This window comes from Macaca thibetana, chromosome X (genome assembly GCF_024542745.1).
Source record: "Macaca thibetana thibetana isolate TM-01 chromosome X, ASM2454274v1, whole genome shotgun sequence".
In the NCBI taxonomy this organism is placed as follows: Eukaryota; Metazoa; Chordata; class Mammalia; order Primates; family Cercopithecidae; genus Macaca; species Macaca thibetana.
In genome coordinates, this window is record NC_065598.1 from 24,239,094 (window position 1) to 24,265,348 (window position 26,255).

General features: G+C 42.7%; 2 protein-coding genes across 4 annotated transcripts in view; one reads left to right on the top strand and one right to left on the bottom strand.

Moving 5' to 3' along the window:
- PDK3 (pyruvate dehydrogenase kinase 3) overlaps positions 1 to 13,469 on the top strand; it is an 80,406-nt gene extending 66,937 nt beyond the window's left edge. The window contains exon 12 of the mRNA XM_050777370.1: positions 1,848 to 13,469. Coding sequence (XP_050633327.1) covers positions 1,848 to 1,878 — 31 coding nt within the window. The 3' untranslated portion in view covers positions 1,879 to 13,469. The remainder of the gene's footprint in view (positions 1 to 1,847) is intronic.
- Positions 13,470 to 21,371: 7,902 nt separating this feature from the next.
- PCYT1B (phosphate cytidylyltransferase 1B, choline) overlaps positions 21,372 to 26,255 on the bottom strand; it is a 114,609-nt gene continuing 109,725 nt past the window's right edge. For 2 of the 3 annotated variants that reach the window (XM_050777372.1, XM_050777371.1), the window contains exon 8: positions 21,372 to 25,409. In XM_050777372.1, the coding sequence (XP_050633329.1) occupies positions 25,197 to 25,409 (213 nt within the window). In that variant the 3' untranslated portion in view covers positions 21,372 to 25,196. The remainder of the gene's footprint in view (positions 25,410 to 26,255) is intronic. The other variant, XM_050777373.1, reaches the window with a different exon arrangement.

The following is a 26,255-nucleotide window of genomic DNA, read 5'->3' on the forward strand; positions in this document are numbered from 1 at the left end:
GCCACCACGCCTGGCTACTTTTTTGTTGTTGTTGTATTTTTAGTAGAGATGGGGTTTCACCATGTTGGCCAGGCTGGTCTCGAACTCCTGACCTCAGGTGATCTGCCTGCCTCAGCCTCCCAAAGTGTTGGGATTACAGGCATAAGCCACGGCGACCAGCCCTATTTCTTTTTAATCAGTATTAGAGATGCTAATCTTAGAATTGAGAATGCTTGTTATACCTTTTCTAGGCCCTTTTCCTGGACAGAGCTATAAAATATAGCTATATTTAAAATATATTTTAAATCATAAGTTCATATTGATATTTTATTCTATTTTAACACTGTAATGTTTCTCCCCAATAGATTTTAATTGTATATATTTCTTATCACTCTGAAAACCTTGATTTTTTTTAACAACTTTAGCATAATGCAACAGAAAGATATTTGTATACAAATACAGTTTATATAGCTTTGCAATATTGTACCATTTAGTAGCATTGGTCTTCTCTGACAAGTGTTATAAATGATATCCATATGGATGTTTATTTTTTTCTATGGAAGTGTCATGGTGGACTGCTATACAATATTGCTGGACTGGCCACTCATCTCAAATGATGAAGTTTAGAGAAGTTTGGTTTGTGGACACAAACATACATACTCTCACTATTCCCAGCCAAGTTTAAGCTAAATCAGCTTGAAATACCTGGATCATACCAATTTCTGTTGATTCCATTTTCAGTCTGTATGTAAGTCAAATAGAATGTTGAGCATCACTGTGACCGGTTGATTCAAACGGTTCAAACTATTGCTCTGATATGTGGAGTAATTTGAGTAGTGCAGAAGCCATCTTTAGAAAAATGTTTGGTTGTAAAAAGGTGGCTTTAATTGAATATTATTTTAAAGGCAATTTTAAAACTAAGTAGTTCAGGTTGTATGCTAATTAAGTATTAGTCTTAACTTCTCATATGTTATTAGATGAACAAATTTAAGCAGAAAGCAATTCTTAAAATTTTAAAATGCTTAGCCTGACAATTAAAATTGTTAAACTGTACAAATAATCAGTAGAGATTTGGGGAAAGAATTTAGTAAGTATGGTAAATTCACTAGGTATTTATACATGGGAGATTCTAAGAAAATGTGTTTTCAAAACAGTTTCTAAGTAAGAGTTTTATTGAGATTAATTCACACAACATAAATTTCACCCTTTACAAATATATAATTCTGGCCAGGCACAGTGGCTCACGCCTGTAATCCCAGCACTTTGGGAGGCCATGGCGGGTGGATCACTTGAGGTCAGAAGTTCAAGACCAGCCTGGACAACATGGCAAAACCCCATCTCTATTAAAAATACAAAAATTAGCCGGGTGGTGGTGGCGGGCGCCTGTAATCCCAGCTGCTTGGGAGGCTGAGGCACGAGAATTGCTTGAACCCAGGAGGCAGAGGTGGCCATGAGCCAAGATCTTGTCACTGCACTCCAGCCTGGGCGGCAGAGCGAGACTCCGTCTCAATAATAAATAAATAAATAAAAGTATACAATTCCATATTTTTTAGTATATTCACAGAGTTGTGCAGCCCTTCCCACTATCTAACTTTAGCATATTTTCATCACCCCCAAAAGAAACCTCATACTTTTTAGCAGTCACTCTATATCTAACCAGAGTTTTCACTGACAGTAAAGAACCGTTTTAAAGTATATGTAAGTAATTAAATGGTCATTCTGTTTCTGTCGTAATTGTAGAAAATAATTCTGAGATACGGCAAGGGTTTTTGAATTATCACTATAATGAAATGCTCTAAGTCCTGGTCAAAACAGAGGAGGTTGTACTCACAAACTCACTATGGATATTCTCATTGTTTTCTTTGTAGGGACAAGATCAAGACTAATAGAACTTTCTAGAGGACTGAATGCTCTGGTCCTCTCTGTGAAGAAAGATTGCCTTCTGCAAGTCAACCAGAGAGAACTGCTTTCTCCCACCTGCTCTGAGCGTGGCATCATAGTTATTCCTAGTGCTTGAATGTGTATTTTCTCTGTACCACCTGGACTTTCCCAAGGAGCTTTTCCTGTAGCTACTCCAGATCTTCCACTAAAGTAGTAACTTTTTTATGACATCTTGTTGTGGTGTGATTGATGCCTGTCACCGAAGAGCACCGAGCCTCCTTACAGCTCTTGTGCCCTCGTACACTCCATCTTGTTTTCATAGCATCTGATGTCTTCAGTCCTTCCAGGATTCTGTGCGCCTTTCCCATTCCAGATACAGCAGATCGTACTGTTGCTCCTTGTGACCAAATATCATATTTGTCCCAAACCTCCAGCTAGGGCCCTGGGACCCTGGAAGCGGAAGATATCAGCTGGCCATGCCCTGGTGATTTAGTCCCAGAGCCCTCCGTCTCTCCCATGCCTCCCTCCGCCACTCTATGATTTAGGCTTTTGCCTTCTTCCATCTGATCGGATTCTCATTGTGAGGTTGTGGTGACTTTCATGTTAGATCTTCTTCACTGATGCCTTCGTTTTATTTTAACATTCATTTGTATATTTCTGTTGATTAAAGCATTCCAAATGTTATCTTCGAATTTTTCACCCAACTGCTTGGTTTCAAAGATCTTAAGTGAAAAACTGCCTCCTGGTCAATACCACATTTGCACAGAGTGTGAAGTGGAGTTTTTATGCTTCTGTCAAACTTCTATCCATCTAATACAGTACCTGTGTCATATTTTATTCCTTTGTAGTCTTCTAAGGAATTGGAAGTTTCTGTGTGATGCACTTTACTAGCTGTAAAATAGACTATCGGAGGGAAAAGGCCTCTCTAGTTTATTTTTGAAAAATGCTCCAGGTCTTGATAATTTTCATTTTCATTCATCTTAGTTTTAGAATTGTCAGCTCAGTCTGATTTTCACAATCCTTTTTGCTAAAAGTTGGAAGTGGGAATTAGCAGACGATTTGGGATAAGGAAAGAGGAATGATGTTATATTTACCCTTAGGAATAGAAGTGATCGAAGAATCCGGATTGATACCAGCATCCTATATACAGCTCCACAGGATGTGCTTCTCTTCATGATAATTTTCCATATATATCATCTGTTTTGACTTCCGCCCTGTTTTAATGTCCGTATAAATGTTTCAGTCCAATTTGTAAGTGTTGAGTCCACTGATGTAGAAGTTCTGACTTGTAAACCATTCATCCTGCTTTAGTCATATGATAGTACCAATGCAATTAGCCCCACTCCCACCACCGTGGGGGATTTCTCCCCGAAATGAGGTGTGCTTTGCCCAGCTGCATGTGGCTGGATTGCATTCCTATTTCTCTTCATTCCACTGGATCTGCTTTTCTTTTATTTCGTTATATTACCTGAGCTCAGGGTAGTTCCATTCATCTTTAGAAAGAGCTCATCTCTTCCATCCTTAGAAGGATCTCATCAGAGAACTCATATATAATCAATCAGGTAAAAGAAATACTGATGTACTTCCGAGAGACTGGTGAGAGGTGGGCCGTAGGAAGCCCATAGGTCTGAGGACCGAGTCAGTGTCTTGGGAATGGGACTGTTCCATATGATTATTTTTGTGTGGCGTAAAAGATGTAAAAAAAAAAAAAAAAACAACCAAAAAATGGTCGTTTACATGCAAAGACCCTAGCTTCCTTTTTTTTTGAGACACAGTTTCACTCTGTCCCCTAGGCCGGAGTGCAGTGGCACCATCTCGGCATACTACAACCTCTGCCTCCCAGGTTCAAGCAATTCTTGTGCCTCAGCCTCCCAAATAGCTGGGATTATAGGTGTGCACCACCACGCCCAGCTAGTTTTTGTGTTTTTTTGTAGAGACGGGGTTTCACCATGTTGACCAGGCTGGTCTCGAACTCCTGACCTCAAGTGACCCGCCCCCCCCCCCCCCCAGCCTCCCATAGTGCTAGGATTACAGGTGCGAGCCACCGCGCCCAGCCGACCCTAGCTTCCTTATAAACATGAGGTAATATCTTCCTTGGCCTCAATTTCCAATGATACTCCTTTATGCTTTCAAGTGTGATACACTGTAGGAGAGAGGAAGCAGCAGTTTAGGGTGTGCTGCCTACTGCCTGGCTCTGACAGCGTTTCTCTTGTTTGAGGAAGCCCCATCGATTACCACATCCTCATAAGCAGTACCATGTAAGGGGCCGCATATGGAAAATATGGTGTAGAAAAATCTCATCACGTTCTTCCCTTTACAAGTGTTTTTCAAAAGTAAAGATTGATTTCAGTGTCTTCATGACTTAATCGGTAGTTCTTTACTAGCACACTTTTTGGCTTCCTCACATCCATCTGACCCCAGTACAACCTTGCTTCTCCTGTCTTTGTTTTCTTCATTAAGAATTTATCTTTAATCCTAAAGCAACTGCAAAAAGAGTTTCAGGAACATCTGTGTTCTTCTAGCTTACTAGCCTCTTTACCCAAGTATTCATTTATCCTTTTTGTCAACTGTCCATGATTCTCTTAATTTAGGCAGAGAATCTGGCTGTTTACTGGGTTTGCCTATAAGCAAATGGTCAGATTTCCCCACATAGGTTGTAACACAAATAGACATGGACCCTTTTTCAGCTAAATTCTTTCCCATTCCTCTGTATTGCTCTCTCATTTATTTGATTTTAAGTGGGGACTGTGTCTCTTTAAAATAGTGCCTGACACATAGTAGGTGCTTAATAAACAATATTAATAAATAATATTAAAATAGTGAATAATATTCATAAATAGTAGGTGAATCAAAGATAGAAAACTGTCAGACATCTTCCTTGGGTGGTAGGGCAACATCTTTCTAAGTTCTTAAACCATCCTTGTCTCTAAATTAAAAATATGGAGGTTGGCCGGGCGCGGTGGCTCACGCCTGTAATCCCAGCACTTTGGGAGGCCGAGACGGGCAGATCACAAGGTCAGGAGATCAAGACCATCCTGGCTAACACGGTGAAACCCCGTCTCTACTAAAAAAATACATAAAACTAGCCGGGCGAGGTGGCGGGCGCCTGTAGTCCCAGCTACTCGGGAGGCTGAGGCAGGAGAATGGCGGAAACCCGGGAGGCGGAGCTTGCAGTGAGCCGAGATCCCGCCACTGCACTCCAGCCTGGGCGACAGAGCGAGACTCCGTCTCAAAAAAAAAAAAAAAAGAAAGTATGGAAGTTCAGGTCAGGAGCTGTGAAAGTGCTGAATTTCCTTTTTATAGTGCTAAGAGATGACTTTAAAATGTGGAGAAATGAAAGGAAGTGGAGGGATAGATCCACAGCAGCCATCTCGTCCTTTTTTAGTCTCTCAGTATCTGATTTTGGCTCCTGAGTACAGAATTCTTTCCATCCAAACAGTGTGACATAGTTTTACAGCCTTGCGAATAGATTCCAAAGACCTTTTGCATACAGCATGCCATTTGATCCTTACGATGCCATGAGGTGAACCACGCAGCTATATCTCGGTTTTTCGTATGAATCCCAAAGCAGTTAAGTTTGCCAAGGTGGCATGGTAAGTCAATGGAAGGGCCAAAGCGAGCAGTTGGGTGCTCGAAACAATACACCAGGTGATTTGTATTACCTCCTTTGAGGAATTTCTTCAGTATACTATTCCTCAAAGGGTAAGCTCTAAACCCCAAATTATCTGTAGAGCAAGTTAATTCCGTTCAGGAGAGGGTTTCTTTTGTGTGTTTCCATTTTGGCATAGTTAGAGGAGATAATCAGATGGATTTGGCAGCTTTTACCAAAAAAGACAGGCAACTTAAAGTGGATTGCTGTAGGTAATTACTAGAGTTATTTAGACTTAATTCTGTGTCTGAATGAATTCAGTGCTCACTGCCAGCCCTTTCATACAAAGACTCCACATTTGAGAGCTGATGTTTTTATCTTTTTTGCAGACTGTATTACAGCTTCGGTTGGGTTTTCTTGCATATTTACAAATGTATTCCTGTTGCTGTTACTTACGAACAATAACTTGGCCAGCTATCAGATTCTGGATCACATCCTTTTTCCTTGAATTCTCTGGAGACATGGTGTTATTGCTACTTTATTGTTGTCCATATCTGGTGGTGCTGAGAGGTCTGAGTCCTGATGGGTTTTTCTTCCCCTTTTGTAGATGACCTGATTGTTTGCCCTGGATACTTGAATTCTTTGTTTATCCTTGAAATTTAGTAACTTCATTGGAGTATATCTCAGGATTGACTGTTGTCTGTTGCCTTTTTCTGGAATGCAGTGAGCATTAGATATGGTCATTTCAGGCCTCACTGCTTTTTGTATCAGTTTAGTCTGTTCTCTTCTTGAAAACTTCATTTTTATATTGGCTCTCTGTTATCTGTCCTTCACAGTTATCTTTCCTTAGATGCCACTCATCTCATCTTTCTTCACGCTGTATGATTTTTTTCAAGTCTTATCCTCCATTTCACTGACTGACTCAGTTTTCTGTACTGTTGATTGTAATGTTGATCTGTACTGTTGACTGTACTGTTCCTTGTAATGTGGCTTCCGCTTCTGTTACAGTTTTGTTTTATTTTATTTTATTTTATTCGAGACAGCATCTCACTCTGTGCCCAGGCTGGAATGCAGTGGTGTGATCTCTGCTCACTGCAACCTCCGCCTCCCGAGTTCAAGCGTTTCTCCTGCCTCAGCCTCCTAAGTAACTGGGACTACAGGCTTATGCCACCATGCCTGGTTAATTTTTGTATTTTAGTAGAGACAGGGTTTCACCATGTTGCCCAGGCTGGTCTCAAACTCCGGACCTCAAGTGATCCGCTGGTCTCAGCCCCCCAAAGTTCTTGGATTATAGGTGTGAGCCACCTTGCCCAGCCTAGTTTCATTTTTTATCTCCTTCTTTCCTTAGCTCATTATGTTGTCCTCTTTGATTTCTTATTTCTTCCAGGGCTGAACAATTCTGTCTACAGTTTTCATGGTTTATGAGCTCATTCTTTTTCTAGAGTGTATTTCTCTATCCTTTGCATCTTTCATTCCTTTTCTTGTATTGTTTGCTTTTATCTTGTTGCACAAGTATCATGATGACCCCTTCTGCTTCTTGTCTTTGCATGGTACCAGTTTTACCTGTCCAAGAAGAATGTGGGTAAATCCTCCTTGACTCCTCCTTTGAGCCAGACGTGTTTGAAGGATAACCTTAGCACCTGAACCCTAAGGCTAGCTCTTGATGGCTTGTAGTGGTGGAGGGTGTTTTTGGTTTTCATTCTGTTTGGATTTGGGGGAATAAGGAGTGACACGAAGCCTCCTTGGAACGTGTTGTCTGTGAGTGCCTTCCATAGACACTGTTGAATCCTCTGCCCTGGGGGTGGCCAGGTCCCATTGGGAGACAGATCCTCTTTGCATTTCCCCATTCCCACTAGTGGTCATCCTAGCAGAAACTTGATGGGTTTGTACTTCTGCTCTCCTGGATTGCATGTAGCACATATTTGTGAGATCAGTTCCAGAGTTGGTTTTTCTCCTCTGGTCCTGCTTCTCGCCGCTCTTCCTCTTTTGGATACCAGAGGGGATGAACACACATGGTTCATCTGAGATCTCAACCTCCCCTCCTCATTTTTCTGGAAACATGCACGCACAGAGTGTTCTCAGCTGCTCCCGACTGTTGCCAGTCCTGTTTTGCCAAGTTAACAAATGATCAGTAGAGTCTTGGGAATCCTCTCATTAACTGCCCAGCAATTGTGGCCACTGGGGACTGGGAGAAATGCCTGGCAAGTGCAAGACCCCTTCTTCGATTCATCCCCAACTTGGTTGTATCTGTCAGACATTGCCCTGGAGTCCGTGGTATGGAGTTGCGACTTTTACTAGTTTCATTATAGATAGCTTGTTGTTCAACTTTTGGATGTGTGGGTCAGAGGGCAAGAGCACTTATATAAACATGCGTTTATTCTGCCATCTTTTCAGTAGTCCAGATGCTTAAACATTGACTTTGAAGCTAATGTCCTTCATAATCTACATTTGAGCAAACAGAAGGAAGCAATATTGCCAGCAAGAAAGGACGATTAACAACTTAATACGAGATTTTCGTTTACTGTTCTGTGTGGAAAGATAACTTTTAAGTCAGGTTCCTGTCTCATTGATTAGAGATATCAGTACGTTCTGGTTTGAAAATAGAGGACATTTGACATTTTAATGAACTTAAGTTATCAGCCATTGACAATTATTAGTTAGCTGATTAAATATGTTAAAATACTCCAAACTAGCACATCACCAGAGTTACCAAGAGACGCCTAACCTCTTCTTTACGAACAGGTTGTTGGTGGAGCTGTGCCACTGAGGGGGGTTAACACCTCTGAGACCTTAACCGTGCCACAGGTTTTCTTACCTGTCTTTTCAATCAACCCATTTTAAAATTTGGTTCATCAAGAAAGAGAAAGGTGTTAAGTCTTCATCAGGATTCCTTTTGGTTTTTCATGAATATATATTCCCATGGCTTGGAGACCTGGAGCCCACCACCAAAGCACACCGAGTTAATGTTTTGAAAGTGCGTTTGTAGGTAGATCCTGGGGCTGGGGTTTTATTTGGCGTGTTTGTAGAATTGAAGCCTCCTTGCGTCGGTGGTCAGCACATTGCACCAGACATCCAGCAGCAAACTTGCATCACCTTCAGAGCTCTGGCATAACGGTCAAGGAGCACTAGTGACAACCTTGCTGTATGCACCAAGCTCCACCCTGGGCAGCACCTTTCCCTAGTGTCTGTCCTGGTGTGAAATGGAGACTTGAAGACCAGTACCCGCATGTAAAAGAGGCTAACGAAGGGAGGGTGGCAGAGAGAGGAGTCATGAAGGAAAGCTACCTTTAGTCCTCCATTGCAATACTGTCCAGTGTCTTCAGTGTGCCAGAAACTGTGCTGAATGCTGGGCACGTGGCAGGGGTCAAAGCAGGCAGAAATCCCTGCCTCATGAACCCACTTTCTATTAGGGGAGACAGACTAGAAACACAATAAGGACGTTGAATAGTACAATTGAGAGATGAGTGCTATGGAGAAAAATCCAGCCAGAAAGGGAGATGCAGGAGGTGGCACCGGATCTTCTCAATGTTGTTTTCATCATGGACAGGTGCGTTCCTTAGAAGATGAAGTGTTAGTGATTCCTGAGTTTTTCTCACCTTCACATCGATTGATCTGAATTTGGAGGGTTTGTTTTCTGTGCCTGGCTCTGCACTCAGCTCTGCAGGGGACCCTGTCAAAGTCCCCACACTGTAGCTTTGGGTAGACAGAGCAGATGGGAGCCCATTTCAGTTCATTGTCTTGCTGACCAACGGGGAACTGTGGTCAGGTGAGAGGAGGCAGCTTTTACAATCAGACTTCATTGAATAGTGTGGGCTGCTGTTTCCTTGTAACAAAACCCCGTAATGACGGCAGTTTCCAGATGTGTCTTTTTAGGACTTTAGAACTCGTTATTTGAATAGAAGTTGAAAGCATCTGGATGATGATGCTGTAGCTAAAACAGCTGCTTGTCAGAAGAGACCCTATTTAACACTTGTAAACTTGTTTTAGAGGTGGAGGAAAGGATGATTCGGGAAAGCCTCCCTCTCAAGTCCACAGGTATCAGCTGTGTTCATCCCCCAAAAGGAAAATAAAATGACAACAATATTTTGGTCACAGAATTCCCGAGAAACCTCTGTTTCTACCTTTCTGTTTCTAAGATAGGGACATGAATTCCCCATGATCTGGATGATAGGGTTAGGGCGGCCAGGACACTGTTACTTCGTGTGTGACACAGGTGGCCCCTCATGACAGTTCCTCCATGCCTTAGAACGCGTTGTCTGTCTGGTCGTCCCTGGGGGTAGAGCTGAGTGACCCAGCAGTAGGAGATTTAACGACTGGAGAAGAAGATGGGATGTGTTTTTATCCCTATAGGTAGAGCCAATTTGTCACCCTTTAAACAAACTTATTTGCGTATAAACTAAAGCACCTTAGGGCATCGTTACTCAAAGCGTCTAAGCAAATGTCTGATACAGTTACGAGCCTGCATTAAAAGAAAAGCAGCCCCTTACCTTGTCTTAATATCCTTACGGTGTTTTAATAAGTTCATAATGCATCCTGTATGTGCATTTTTTGGCATAAAACACCAAAAGGTGGAGAATTGACTTCACTTCTCTCCATCCTTTCCCCTTAAGTGTTGGCGGCGCTGCAGGGGCAGCGTGCCTCCTATTGGAAGTGGCGACTTCCTCTTTGATAGAGGTTTGCCTGTCTCTTGAAAATGAGAAGCAGCAGAGATCTCTGGAGTCCCATGGTCCAGTCTGGACTATTGGGAATATTTTTTGTGGGATGTTAAAAACAATATTAGAAACATGAGATAGTAAATTTGTGGTAATACCGGATCCAGGAAGCTACAGTGAAGAGTAGGAACTTAAACTGAAAAGTATTTCTCTGTTCTATAAATCTCTCAGTGACATTTGGATTAATCAAGCATAATTAAATGTAGTTAGATTTTTGTCAGATTGTAGTTCAAAATAATATTCATCTATGGAGAGGGTAATATATTCTGTAGAAATTTTATTAAGCACTTTAGTTAAGCAAACACTAAGGAGAACAAAACCTCAGGAAGGTTAATTACTAAAAAAACCACAAAGTATAGTAGATTATGTAAATCATTTTAATTTTGAATACCATGGCTTGAGCTTTAATTTACATAGAGAGGTATTTTGGATTTGTTTTTCACATTATATTTTCTAGTACAGGATTGCAATTGCATTCTTGAAAAGTTCTACTCATTTTAGGATTCCATTAAGTTTGCTTAACTTTTTTCATGTTATAATTTCCAAAAACAAAGAATTACAATTGTTTTCTAGCTAATTATTTTAATATTTCACTAACTTTGTGTATATTGTCAGACCATATTTTTATTTCTACACAAATAATGATTTTAAGAGAAGTATCAGGAAAGAGAATGTATATGAAAGCATCCCGCCCACGCCTGGCCTTGCAATAAGTGTTCATTTAAAAGAAAAACATTTACAAAGATAAAACATAAGAGTTTAGACTATAGCGATAAATATTTTTTATTTTAGTAATTTCTTTAAAGGGAAAAGTAAAGAGATCAAAATGATTTTATATGTTTTTTTTTTGTACTCAGAGAATTACATTTTCACTACCCCCGCCTGTCTCAGGGAATAGCCTTTGATAAGAATCCCATGGAAATATCTGGAACTCTATTACAGTGTGTTCAGATTTGTTAGTTCATACGTAAATTTCAGAGCTAGAGCTTCAAAACTAGAGTATTATAATCTCAGGAACATAAGATTATCCAAGAAGCCTGAACCTTGCTCTTTTCATGATAAATGACATCCAAATTTCCTTTGTCTGGGAGATAAGCACAGATCCCTTTTATCACACTTCTCTGGGATTTTCACAGAAAAACCCTGCAATTTGATTTTGTTTGATAATTTTGCTTTTTGGCTTTTCAGTGAGGATTCTATTTCCCATTGGAACTGACTCCTTTGGGGATAATAAGCTTTCACTTAAAAGAACATTCCATTAGATAATTCTAACATCAGTGAACCTAAAAGTGGCTTCTTAATTTGAATTCTCTGGATAACTTTTGCAAATGGGTCAAAATAGCGCAAGTATCAACAATCACGTATGTACTGAGTAATATTTGCCCTCCAGTTAGCAAACTCAAGAAATGTCTAACTCTGGCACATAGCACTGGTTTTAACTACTCTTTAGTTCATCTTTGCTTTCCAAATTGGTTGAAAATGGCAAGCTTAGAATGGAATGCATATTAATAACAGAACCACTTAATGTTTTAAAATATTCTTACCTTGAGATTCCTTTTGAGAGAAAGAAAAGAATCTTCACATCCAATTCTAGTTGTTTTGGCTTTTCACATATGCTAAACATGAAAAAGGCAGTTACAAAAGTGAAATCCGATTGCAGTCAGTGGTGTCCGCCGTTGAGCCGTGCTAAATGTCATGTCACAAAAGGAGTTTGTGAAAACAGGATGAGTAGAAAATGTTACTGTTGTTTCTATCGTGGCACCGCTTTCTTATATTCCATTTGCTTTTTGTCCTCTGAACTGTTACAACCATGGGAAACCTCAGTCCATATTTTTAAAAGCACTATATACTTACAGGAAGAACCGACTTATGCCTTCATTGAAAAAAAGTTGAAGTTAATATCCCAAATGTTTAGTGAGCATGTTTTAGAATATTTACAGCTAAAGTCTGTCACTTTAGGGATTTGACAAAACTTGAGACTGCCTGCTGCTGAAGAGGGACCAGGCAGAATCTTCTCAGCCTTGTAACCAGCATTAAAAAAATATAAGGGGCTTGATGAGATCCTAGATCTGCTCCTTTTCTCCTAGGTGCCTTGGGTAACTCCTGGGGAAAGCATCACTTTAAGTCCTTTGGTATCTTGCTTTTCAAGCAAGCTGTGTGATTTTGACCAATGAGTTGAGCTGATGTGTGATTTTGACCAATGAATTGTGCATCTATTTAAAAAGTACCAAGTGTATCTTGACTCTTGAATGGACAGTCAAGGCGAAGTTTACTTAGGAAATATAAAGTATGGAGTGTTTTAAAAAATTCAAATTGGCTTTATTCACTGTTGAAGGAATTGAATTCTATTGCCTCCTTCATTTCCTTTATGTTCATTGTTACAATTGTGATGTTCTCTTCTCATTGTGACGCTCAGTTCTCATGTAGAACTGAGTGCTACACTCTGATTAGAAACTGGAGTTGTGCTTGAGTCAGTCCTGGAAAACAGGACCCATTTTTAAGAAGAGCAGAACATACCACTCTGGCATTCTGGCTGACCCTAATCTCTGCGGTTCCTTGGAGTTAAATCATTTGCGGTCATAATTGCTGCTTATGGTTTAGTATACACACCATCTGCTGCTCTAAGTTCACATCCTCTCAAAAGTACGCAAGTGCTTGAAATTTAAATATTTCCCAGATCTAGAGCAACTTGTGACTACCTAAGACATGCTTGAACCAAATAAGAAACAGCACTGTGGAATAAAATATGCCATTGTGAACATACCTGATGCTGCAGTGAAATGTAAAGTTCCTTCCTTTGCTGATTTTTCATCATAACTCCTTGACTCATAAAAGCGGTGTCTAAACTGGGAACAGCTGCTAATAGGGTAAAAGTATTATATGTGAAATAAAAGTTCATTACAATATTTGTACTCATAAGTCAAAATCTGACCTGGCTCGCTTTGTGCCTCTGTCAGTCTACTTACAGTGATAAATGTACACACGAGTCCAGTGTTCCCAAGCAGCTTTGTTTATAGAAAGAAGCTTGGTCCCCTGAGTTCTATGCTGTTCTGTGGCCTGATTGGTACATGCCATCATGAATGAAAGATGACTTTGGTTTGAGATAATTTGTCACTCCACATTCCACAGAGAAAACTGTTTCATTTTGATGGTTGGAAAAACATGACCAGAGAAGTGTGTGACTCAGATAACGTTCCCCAAAAGTTGCAGAGCAGTCTGTGGTGTCTGTCATAGCCAAACTAGTCCTGGAGCGTATGCACAATTCTGTACCCCAATAATCAGAACAATAAAATGGTAGTTGTGATTCACTGTGTGTCACTGTGGTGTTTTGTGAACCCTGGTCTATTTTTCATCACTCCCACCTATAAAATTCTCTCTCTTGGTTTCTGAAATTCAGTACATTAATGGCACCAAGCACCTTTGCAAATTGCTGGGAATAGACAAAGATGCTTACTTAAAGTCTTATGATTGAGCGAAGGAATATAGGTTATTTGGAGTCTCTAGCAGGGAACATGGAACTCACCTTTTTGGGGGAGCATCCTATGGGTGAAATATAGTAGCTGTTAATAGTAAACTGTTCGAATTGGTACTTTTCAAAATATGGTCCATGGATAGAAGAAAGAGGGCCATACACTGTACTGTCTAAGTCAGGACACTTTTGAGAATGAAAAAGAGCACTATTAACAATTATTTCTGTAAACCGTGTAAGCAGGTGTATCCTGGCACTGTCCTGGGCAAACTGAGATGGCCTGGCCATGGCCCACCCACACCAGAACGACCTGAAATGCTGGCTTACGCAGATTCCTGGGCCCTACCTCAGCTCTTCTACTGATTGATTCTCTAGGGGGTAGGGGGTAGGCCCAGGAATCTATATTGACAAATGCTCCGGGGGAATTGTTTTAAAACCTAACTTTGCAAACTGCTGCCACACTGCATCTTCAGAAGACAACTTGAGTTTTTCAATGAAAGTGCTATTGGTTCCATAGTCTTTTATAATGAATTGGGCAGCACCAACACCAGAACCCGGTGCCTCCAAAGACATTTGGCTGCAGTTAAGTGCTTCCCCAATAATTAACAGATGTAGTCCTCATGCTCTTTAGCGGTGTGTAATTCTTTTACTAAACATTTCATGGTGAAGAGGTTCCTTTTCATTTTTTAATCGGAGAGCCATGTAACTGCTATCTTCCATGTTTAACGCTAAAAAACAAAAGTTCTCAAAAATTTGAGGCAAATGCCTTGGGTTTGAGTGGTCCTTGGGGAGTGTTCATATCAGGAAATCATGTTTGTCTTTGTTCAGCTACCAATTATCTCTGTTAACTGCACCTTAGTTTCCTCATCTACAAAATCAGGGAGTTTCTGGGTAGAGCAGCACATGCCTGTTTCCCAACATTTTGGGAGGTCAAGGCGAGAAGATCACTTGAGCCCAGGAGTTTGAGACCAGCCTGGGCAACATAGTGAAACCCCGTTTCTAGAAAAAAATACAAATTTAGCCAGGTGTGGTGGTGCACACCTGTAGGCCCAGCTACTCAGGAAGTTGAAACAGGAGGATCGCTTGAGCTTGGAAGGTCGAGGCTACAGTGAGCCATGATCGCATCACTGCACTCCAGCCTGGGCGACAGAGACCCTGTCTCAAAAATGAATGAATGCATGAATGAATAAAATTAGGGAATTGGACTACGTGGATTCCAGACTCCAGGTTTGATGTTTTGTGGCATTCTTTAAAAACCTAAAATGAGAAGCAATTACTAATCTACTTTCATGTTGTTTTTATGTATCTATGTATATGGAATACAAAAGCAGTGACTCTTGAAATTGACAGTGGTTTTACTCAGAATTTTAGTATTATCGATCTGTATTTTACCAAAGGTCAGCTGCTGCATCGATGACTTGGGAATCTTATTTTCGTAGCAGCCACTCCTGCCCTCATTTGAAATCCATAAAGTATGTGCAGTTTAGGCTCACAAAGAGACTCTTTAACTCAAGTTTGCACAGTTCCATGTAGCTGCCGCAGAGCATCACACTTTAGTGTATAGTTTTACTTCTTTGTCCTTCATTTCAAAATCCTTTCCAAATGACTTGATAATGCATGCTTACAAGTGATTACCTGCTGATATTTTCAGATATTCGCTTCATAATAACATACTTATACTTTGATCACATGAATAAATCATAAGGCAAAGGGGTTGCCTCTGAGAAGGGTTTCTGTAGACCACCATCCACCACTAGGACTCTCTGCAGTGCTGGAAATATGCTATATCTGTGCTGTCCAATATGGCCACCACTAGCCACCTCAACAGTGAAAATGTGGCTAGTGCAGCTGAGGAACTGAATTTTACATTTTATTTAATTTTCTGAATTTAAATAGCCACATATGGCTAGTGGCAACCATATTGGACAGCCATTTCATCTGTTGAATTATTTAAAATTAATGTTGAGCACCCGTTTTCACCAGTCACCAGGCTGGGTCCTTTGCAGCAGTTGTGTCATTTTTAAACGTTGGTGTTAAAATGAATCCTTTGTCAATAAATCGTTTTCCCTCTGCCCACTGATGACACTTTCATCAACATAATCATCTCTCTCTCTCCTTGGTTAAAAAAGATAAAATTATATTTAGACCATTTCCTACTGTGGCCACATGGCAGATCAGTTCTCGTCTTTGCTACACAAGCCATTGATCATCTACCTCTTTGAATCCATTTGCATTCGGGCTTATTTTGTTCCCTGAGCTGACTTATTACCATAGCCCAGAGGGTCTCAATCTGGCTGCACTTCAGATCCATTAGAGGGGTGCTGGGGAGTCTTTTTTATGAGCTCCCTGGGAGATTCTAACATGCAACAGGGTTGAAAACCACTGACAAAGTTCAAACTATAGACCAGTCATCGGGAATAGCTAGAATGCTGGCTGCACCAAGTCATGTCTCCTTGGCACAGAGCAGGCCTACGAGCTTTGTGACTTTCTTGATAATCTGCCTAATGGCAATCGGGAAATACTTAAAAAGGAGAAAAGGCTTTGTCAGTTTGGATTTGGGCCAACTAAGCAGCCTTGCCGTTTCCTTCTCTGCAAGAAACTCTAAGTTAGGCTAATGCTACTCTTACGTTCTCTGGCATTCTTGTCTAAACAGTATTTGCAAGTCCTCAAACAAAATAAACATGTTAATGATTTCAGCAACAGTGATGGATGCAGAAGCTTTCAACAGTTCCTTAGTGACAGCTTAATATAATAGTGTAATTATTTCTAAAGTTAGAGATAATTATTGTCACCTTAGCACAATAATTGGAATGGAGCTTCCTATATGAAAATCACTCTTCTCCTAGGGCTTCAACTGGTCATGAAATAACAATGTATAAGGGCAAATAAATGCCCCATTATTCAGGTGAGGGAGGCCCATCAGGCACTCTGCAATCAAAGAATGTAGGCGAGACTGAGAATGACCATCTCATCCGTCAAGCAGCCCTGTCCAATTAGGAGCATTTAAACTATTCCATGCAAGGCCCTCACGAAACAGAACCTTACTGCCATTCATGGGCCTAGCTAAGGGATATCATTGTCAGTCTCCTCTTTTCAGCATACTCAGAGAATAGTTTCAAATGAATAGAACATCTTTCAAAAATCTGCTTTTCCTATTTTCCCTCACTCTCAGAGTTGGTAATCTTTGTACTCAGTGACAGAGCACATCACCCCCAAAGAGATGAGTAAAATCATGTAAATTAGTAAGTAAAATAATTGTAAGATTCTGTTGGTAGAATCAGAAGTTTCAGTGGCCAGAAACATGGAGTTTTCCTTAAGAGCTCAGTAAAGTCAAAGATAGGGCCAGTCAGGAGACTGAGAGCCAGACTAGTAAACTGAAATTGGGGGCAAGGGACAGGGGTTGTGTCCCCTCTAGTCTTTGTATCCGCAGCACCTAGTGGCCCACTCAAATGTTTGTTGAGTACTTCGGATGGGAATGTGTGCCAGATCTTAAGTTAAAATGTGGATCAAGGGTCACAACTTTCAAAGGAAAATAAGTTACTCTAGAAAGGAGCATGGAGTAGCTTGACACTGTTGTGGCTGAAAGTGATTCTAGCTTAAACTGGCTGTGATCAGCATCCAAAGAACCAGAAAAAAAAAAAAATAGAGGGCGAATAGGCAGGAAACAGATTGTGCCTGACAGCCAGAATCTGTATCCCTGGTTTGTTTTAGTGGGAACATATCCAATGGTCAAAGACTGATTAGTTACCATTTTCACTTCTTGTTATGGCCAAGTATGGATTGGAGGATATGTACAAGGAAATGGGGGGTGGGGTCCTTTAACTTCCTTCCTTACTGGCCATGGCTCCATGTTCATGAGTTGAGGTTTCAACAGTTCCTCTCCTCATGGACCAGGGAGCATGTTCCTTTGGGTCAGATATCCTCATTATATCTATTCTATGCTTCTCATGTGTGTGTGTGTGTGTGTGTGTGTTTTAGACAGAGTCTTGTTCTGTCTCTCAGGCTGCAGTGCAGTGGCACGATCTCGGCTCACTGAAACCTCCACCTTCCAGGTTCAAGCAATTCTCCTGCCTCAGCCTCCTGAGTAGCTGGGACTACAGGCGCATGCCACCATGCCTAATTTTTGTGTTTTTAGTAGAGATGGGGTTTCCCCATGTTGGCCAGGTTGGTCTCGAGCTCTTGACCTCAAATGATTCGCCCACCTCGGCCTCTCAAAGTGCTGGGATTACAGGCATGAGCCACCACACCTGGCCCATGCTTCTCTTGTGGACATCAAAACTCAAACATTTTAGCAAGGTCATCACTGGTAGCTGTTAAATAGGAACTTTGTTAAATAAGAATGGTAAAAAGAAGAAATTATCTCTATCTGCATGAGAGTTACTGCTCCTCAACTCTGTCAGGACTTGGGAAAAGATTCAAGGGTTTGTGACCACTGTCCTCAGTCACCTTGAGTTAGACAAAATAATGGTTCCCCAAAAATGTCCATATCCTAATCCTCAGAACCTAGGAATATGTTGTATTACATACGAAGAAGGAATTAAAGTTGCTGATGAAATTGCTGATGATCTGAAAATAGGGAAATGCTCCTGGGGTTATCTGGATAGGCCCAATGTGATGACAAGGGCTCTTATAAGTGGAGGAGGCAGAAGAAGAGTCAGTGTCAGAGTGATGTGACATGAGAAAGACTGGACTGGCTACTGCTGGCTTTGAAGATGTTAGGGGGCCATGAGCCAAGAAATGCAGGTAACCTCTAGAAGCTGGAAAGGGCAAGAAAATAGATTCTCCCCTAGAGCCTCCAGACAGGAACAGCTGCCACTTGCCAACACCTTAATTTTAGCCCAATAAGACTCATTTTGGACTTCTGACCTTCAGAACTGTAATTTAATAAATTTGTGTTGTCTTAAGCTGCTGTGTTTGTTGTAATTTGTTACAGCAGTAGGAAACGAATACACACCTCTTCCACTTCTCTCATCTATCATTTAATCCCTGGGTACCAGATATAGAAACAAATAGAAAAAGAATGAGTGACTCAGGGGTATTAAGGTGGATCTGTGATCAGGCTGGTAAATGGCATTTTGTCAACATATTCCCAGTGGAACATGGCCACCAAACAGATTAAAAAGACTGGTTATCTTCTCAAACTATGTAATGGATCATGTCCTGCTATGCACAAGGCAGACGATGACAAGTTTTCTTTGGACTTGAACATTTTAGAGTGACAGGGTTATTTGCAAGTATAGTCCGTTGAAAAGGTCCTTGTGGAAAGGGTAAAGTACTGCAACTCTTTCAAGTAGAAAATCAATTCTTTTTAAATGGAAGGTTACAGATCAAATATTTTACTTGTATCTAATCCCTCCATCAGAACTCTTTATGAATAGAGTACAGGAACCTTGCAGCTTAATTATTTCTCCTCCACTCAAGAAAGATTATAAAGTTAAGGAGAATAGAAACTGTTTATAGGTGAAGCCAGGGGTGGTGACTCATGCCTGTAAATCCTAGCACTTTGGGAGGCCGAGACAGGCAGATCACTTGAGGTCAAAAGTTCGAGACCGGCTTGGCCAACGTGATAAAACCCCATCTTTACTAAAAATACAAATACAAATACAAATAATAATAATAATAATAATAATTAGCCAGGAGTGGTGGCGAGCGCTCGTAATCCTAGCTACTCGGGAGGCTGAGGCAGGAGAATCACTTGAACCTGGAAGGTGGAGGTTGCAGTGAGCTGAGATCCTGCCACTGCACTCCAGCCTGGGTGACAGAGCGAGACTCTGTGTCAAAAAATAAAAATAAAAATAAAAATTGTTTCTAGGAACAGTACATGTCATCCCTGCTCTGTACATTTCTCCAAGTTTCTCACATTTTGGTCAACTGCAGCTGAAATGTAGCCAATATGATGCCTTTTCTAGAATACACGTAATAGTAGTGTCGAAAACTAACATAAGGGTTCTATTAACTATAGATATTTGGGCTGTTAATGAAATCTTCAGATTTTACTGTTGATTGGTTTTTACTTGATGGTTTCTTAAAGAAGTTGACCACCAAGTATACTTTGATGCTTATGTACTGTCACACTCTGTCTCAAAAGCATCTCTGCGGGAGTCCTTTTAATCTAATTGTTCCTGCTGAATACCTGGAGAAGTCGTCATTCAACTCCAGTAACCAATGAAGACTCCAAGAGGACTGTGTGTGTGATGTGTGTGGGAACATTTTTGATAGTGTACCTTTTCCCCCAGAAATTATGTTCATTAACAAAGGCTAATTCTCTTGGGGGCAAATATCAAGGTTCTTAAATATGGGTTTTATTACACCTTGTAACTGATTGTTTTCCCCTTGAGAACACATCTGAGGCATCATGAAAGTCAAGAAGAAACTTGTAACTGTTGCTTGAAATACAACCTGTCAAGAATGCGTTTGATCTATGTGGTGAAACCAAATAATATGGTGTATGAATAATAGGTATTCCGTTTTTAAATTCATTCCCTTGCTAACCACCAGACTGGCTTTATTTATTCTGGACCCGAGGCTAATGTCAGAACTGTGGTCATCTCAAAAAGCTCAACCTCTCCAGATGGAGTTAATGGAATCTCCTTAATTTGGCAAGTGGAGGGCACCAGCACGGTTCTCAGAATATTGACATCTGCCTTCGCTGTTGACATTTGGGATCCAGATTTAGTGCTTCCACCCCCATCTATCTGCGTCTAGCTGATCAAAGAAGCTTTTTTTTCCCCAAAGATGGAAAAGTGGTTGAAATGGCCACTTCCCAAAGTTTAGGTACACTTGGGAAGCATTCTGTCAAGTTACAAGATAAGAAAAGCAGATGGAACTCAAGAGCCTTTTATCTTGATGCTAGAAGTGCGGAGGCTGAAGGCATGAAAGCAGCCACTAATGCCATCAGCTGTGGAGGCCCCAGGGGACTGGAAGACCACCTCTCCAGTGAGAGTTCAGTACTTTCTCATGGTCGTTCAGTGACAGCATCACAGCTGGGAGAAGCTTGGGGCGATGCAGGCTGCCTCATACGTTCAGAGACCTTTACAGGCAAAGGAGACCTTAGAAATAATTTCCTTGAGGCCAAAGAAGTGAAAAGGTTAGGCCAAGGTCACAAAGTCAGTTGGTAGTGGAGCCTACAATTCAGGGTTCTGACTGGGTTCACCATGTGAGCTTCCCTCCCCGTGGTGCTGTTCCTAACTAGCTTTCAAGTCAAACGTGGGGCCTTTGGCAACTCCAAGGCTTTGCCCTGCTCTGTACGGTACAGAGTCACATCCTTCTGAAGTGCTGGGGCCACAGCTGGGCAGAGCCAGCCAGTGGGCCAGGACAGTTGCTACGATGCCTGTATTTTTCCCCATTGAGCTAGAGTTCATAAATAGGAACACACAGCAGTACACTTTTAAGAAACATGACAGTGACACACCAAAGTGCAATTCTGCATCCCTTTATTTATAAACGAGTTGAGAATGGTGTGGTCCATTTGAGAGCCAGAATGGGATAGGAGCAGGGAGGGCAGGGGGCGCGCGGAGTTGGGGGAGGCTGATTCCAGTAGTTCGCGTTGTTCAGCACCAGAGCAAATGCTTGGGCATAAAGTCATGCTTTAACCCAGACGGGTCTTATCTTATATGTACAGCATAGTCTTAAGTATGTATGCTCTACTTATGGCTTTGTCCCTGGACTCATCGCAGTGACACAACAGAAGAAAACTAGAAAGAAGTCTAGAGAGGAGAAGTTGCAAATGCCTCATGAGCTATTTCTTTTTTAAAATCTGATGGCCAAGACTAGTGCTGAATGGATGCCTAAGAAACAGGCACATCTCTGCTAGAGACGGGCTCATCTGCTTCAGCTGAGCCAGTGACACCGTCTCGCATCTCTCCCTGGGGTATGACTAGATGCTAAAATAAGTACTGAAGACGGAGAGAAAATAAATCCGTGCTCTTCCTGTCCTTCCCCCAGGGGGTGAAATCACAGTATCTAGTAGCCTAAGAGCAAAACTCAAATCCCTAAGCTGTGTCTCTTCCACTCAGACCAGGTTAGAAGCCAGGCCAATGTCTCGTGTCCTGCTCCTCTTGAGCCTGGCGTTCCTTTGCCTTGGTAAGGTCCCGCTACACAGGAGCATGCTTGCCAGAAGCAAGTCATTCAGTGTGACTTACGGCACAGCAATTCCACCCTTGTTTCTTACCTGGTGGAGGGGTGACCAGTTCATTTTAGGGTCCCCATAAGCAGCTAATGTAGAAGTGCTGAAATGAAGCAACCAGAGAGGCAGGGACCCCACATCCTGCGTGGGCATTTGCTAACCTTGGTTGTGCGTAAAAGGAACCCTTCCCTCTTCACCTGTCAGGGGGTGAGTTAACACTTGAAAGGGAGTGGAAAATCGGCCGGACGCGGTGGCTCACGCCCGTAATCCCAGCACTTTGGGAGGCCGAGGCGGGCGAATCACCTGAGGTCAGGAGTTTGAGACCAGCCTGGCCAACATGGTGAAAACCAGTCTCTACTAAACATACAAAATTAGCTGGGTGTCATGGCAGGCACCTGTAACATGGCAGGTGCCTGTAATTCCAGCTACTTGGGAGGCTGAGGCAGAACCCCTTGAACCCGGGAGGTGGAGGTTGTAGTGAGCCGAGATTGCGCCATTGCACTCCAGCCTGAGCAACAAGAGCAAAACTCTGTCTCAAAAAAAAAAAAAAGAAAGAAAGAAGAAGAAAGAAAGAAGAGAAAGAAAAAAAGAAAGAAAGAAAGAAAAAGAAAGAAAGAAAGAAAGAGAAGAAAGCCAGCAGAAAATCACTACCCTCCTGCTCCCCCACAGCTTCAGTCCCACTTTCTCCCCTCTTCATAAGCTGCCCTCTTCTGCAGTCCTAAGTTGCTATCCTCTAGCCCTCCTCAGTCTGAAGCTTCCTCACTAGGGCAAAAAGAATCTCTTTCCTTGCTTTGTGTCATTCCTGTTTACCCCTCCAAGCTTGGGGCATATTTCTAATTCCAGCCTTAACTCACTCTTGGCCCTTACAGTTGACCAGCTGGCCTTAACAAAGTGCAATCCGGTCTCTGCCTGGGAGCAGGGAGGTGGTGTGGGGGTAGGGGCTGGGAGAGACTGAGAGATGGCCAAAAAGTATCAAAAGTTGGGTTGCAGAATCCTCCCCATTCCTTCTCAGTAGATTTGCAGCCTCAAGAGGGTGGGGTGGGGGGGCTCACCGCAGGTTAGGAGGGTGAGATTTAGAACCCATTTATGTGTGGTTTAGGCTCATCCCTGGAACGAGCAATGGTTGTTTCCCATAATTGGCAGCAATGGTGACATTATCTGATGAGTCACGTAAGTGGCACCTGTCAGTATGGCGTGTAAGGCCTGCAAATGTATAGTCAGCCTGATACACTATTTGCTCCAGAGTGTAGGATTCAGGTAAAAGTGGATCTATCTGCCCTGGGCCATGGAGTAGGGGCACAAAAGGCCTTCCCAAGAGAGGCTCACTTATAAAGTGAGGTCCTGAAATGGTTTTATGAGAGCAGATTTTCTTTATCCTCCTTTCCTCCCTCCAGGAACTTCTTTCCTCCTTTTCCCTTGTTCCCACCACCTTCCCTTGCCTGGTTGGCCTCATCCTTGACTGGTACAAGTGCCAACTAACTCAAATGGTAGTCAGACTTGCATGGTTTGACCTGAGTGCGTGATGGAAGATGGAGACCAAATGGACACAATGGAAGAACGGGGCCCTTGTCCCTCTCAGAAGAGCAATATTCTGGGTGGCCCTTGACTGCAAAAAGAAGTTTTCTTATTCACATGCCATGTTCCTGCCAGCTCTCTGTCTCACATGAGTGATTCCCAGGGTCCTGGAGAAGGAAAGTGCCAAGAACAAAGAGGTTCCAAGCCAGCTCAGCCTCATAGTTTTGCTTCCCAGTGGACAGCACTCATCTCCAGGTGAATAGGGAGGTAGTTCAACCCCAACACAAAGGGGAAACACATGCCGCCTTCCTTCATTGGTTGCCCCCTTGTCACCTAGAAGGCTGGTTCCCAAGGCCTCTGAAAAGGGGTATTTCTACCACAAGAGATTCCGGGCTCTGCCTACAAGTTGCTGGTTTGGGCCTCTATTCAGTCAGACCCCAGCTGTGTCTCTGACTTTACTGGCATACCCATACAACAACCCAAAGAGTTTGGTTCTAGACCTTAACTCTCCCTGCTCATTTCACACAGGTGACTAAGGAGCAGGAATTTCAGACAACTCAGCAGGAACACTTAGAGTCCTCATCCCACTTGGCAAACCTAGGGCCAGAGATAATGGTGATACTACCTAGACCACTCAGATGCTGAGATCATAACTGAGCCCACAGTTCTCTGTAAAAAGTCTTCCGAGTTCTTCTTCACCCAAAAATGTTATAGGAGGTCACAAGAACAACATACTAATTTCCTGGTTGGGATAAAACGTTTCCACAGGAATCTGGAATGAGCTTGACAAAGTGCCCAAGTCACAAGAGAACAGATGGTTCTTGAGACCAAGGATTTCAGAGGAGTATTACGGTGGAGCGCAGGAGTGGGGTCTATTATAAAATGCCACCACTATATACTCATATTGCACATGGGATACACCCAGGGATGGCATATTGGAGCATATATAGAACAGATACGTGCAGGTAGCACCCCCTATCGGTATACTATGTTTGATACCTCAAACTGTTACTTGAGGTCTATGAAACCGTTAACTGGTCAGAAATGGGAAAAGCCGTTCCATAATAGCATCCTTTAAGGAGAAGCTTCAGGAGACATTTCTTGTCTGCTAAACCTGGAGCCAAAGCAAAGCAGCTCCTCTTTTTTATATATTAGGAAGTTTTTCTTTGTTGCAGTTCCCACAGATTAAGGTAATTTCTGCAAAACAATGAAGTCAAACCAGTGATGAGAAAGTACAACCAGGAGCACATCAGGCCTTACGTGGAGTTCTTGACAAAACTGTCCTTTGAATAAAAAGTTAAGGTTCACACTAGATGACCTTTTATAACCGGCCTAAAGCAAGGCTTTGTCTATGAGCCACGTTCATGGAACTGGAAGGAGTTGATGCGTTCCAACATCAGGTCTCAGTGGCTGGACTGAGAAGGTTGGAATTTGTCTTTAACTCGACTATTTCAGAAGCACTTTGCCACCTCTATTGGAAACAATTTTATTCTGGCAGAGCTGGGGTGGTGGGAGGCAACGTGCAGGACCCTTATGGACGCAGAAGTAGCAGGATGAGGGAACAGCCGCTTCCACAGGTGGTTTACTTGGTGGGGGTGGTGGAAGGACAAAAGCAGAAGTCACCCCATCAGTGCAAGTCTCTCTAGGGAACTCTGCATCCTTCCTTAGCAAGGTTAGAGTGATTCTAGATGACGCTAAGGTTTGTGTAGGTTGTCCGGCTGGAAATCTCTGCACCTCGCCCAACTCTTGAGCTGTATGGAGAGTGAGAGAGAACTGGTCCCAAGACCTTCCCTTAGCAGAGTTCAGGGTCTCTCTGCTGAGCTGCAGCTCCTGTGACTATTACCCTTCAGACATCACCCAGGCAACCCTGTGACCCTCGCCCTCCTCCCCATCCTGCGTGGTGCGGCTCTTGCCTGCCAGCAGCCTCTACTTCTCATCCTCATCCCCCTCACTCATGCTGCTGATGGAGGCCGAGGCTGCTTTGGGTGAGGAAGGGGGTGAGGTTTTGAGTGGAAGCCATGAGAAGGTGGGCGATGGGGAGCGGGAAGGGGACCGGCTCCGGGTTGGGCTGCTCACAGGGCTCTGCTTCGGGGACAAGGCCTGCAGCATCCGGCTGCTCCTCTCTTGGAACATCTGCTTCTAAAGAGAAATTGGAGAGAAGGCATCTGTTAACTTCGCCATCTGAGACAGCAGCAAAACAGAAAGGTAAGGCAGGCAGGAGAGCCACTACCCTAAAACTCCTGAGCCCACAAACCTACACTCGTACCACATCCCATGTTGTCCAAGACTATGTATAGTAAGGAACTGAGTGATATTCAGGGGCAGTGACAGAAGAGTACAGTGATCGCTGGTTCTTTTTTAATTGAGACAGAGTCTCGCTCTGTCACCCAGGCCGGAGTGCAGTGGCCTGATCTTGACTCACTGCAACCTCAGCCTTCCAGGTTCAAGCAATTCTCCTGCCTCAGCCTCCCAAGTAGCTGGGATTACAGGCGCTTGCCACCATACCCGGCTAATTTTGTATTTTTAGTAGAAATGGGGTTTCACCATGTTGGTCAGGCTGGTCTTGAACTCCTGACCTCAGGTAATCCACCCACCTCGGCCTCCTAAAGTGCTGGGATTACAGGCATGAGCCACCGTGCCCGGCTACTGCTGGTTCTTAACACTCTTTCCTTCTTCCCTTCTTTTCTTCCATCCACAAAATTTAACTTAGAGTGTCTCTGATTAGCCAGGCAAGCAGCCATGATCTGCGGACTGGAGGGTGACAGAAAACAAAACCCCTGACCTCATACCTTCACAGATATGAGGAGGAATCACACAATAAACAAAATACGGTATGTCAGACGGATCTGTGGTCTGTGAGAAAAAGAGGGTGAGAGAATAGCAAGTGGGGCTGGGGGCAGGGCGGCTGCGATTGCAAAAAGGGTGCGCAGGGAAGGCCCCACTGAGAAAACGCTTCTTGAGCGAAGAACCTGGAAGAGATGAGGG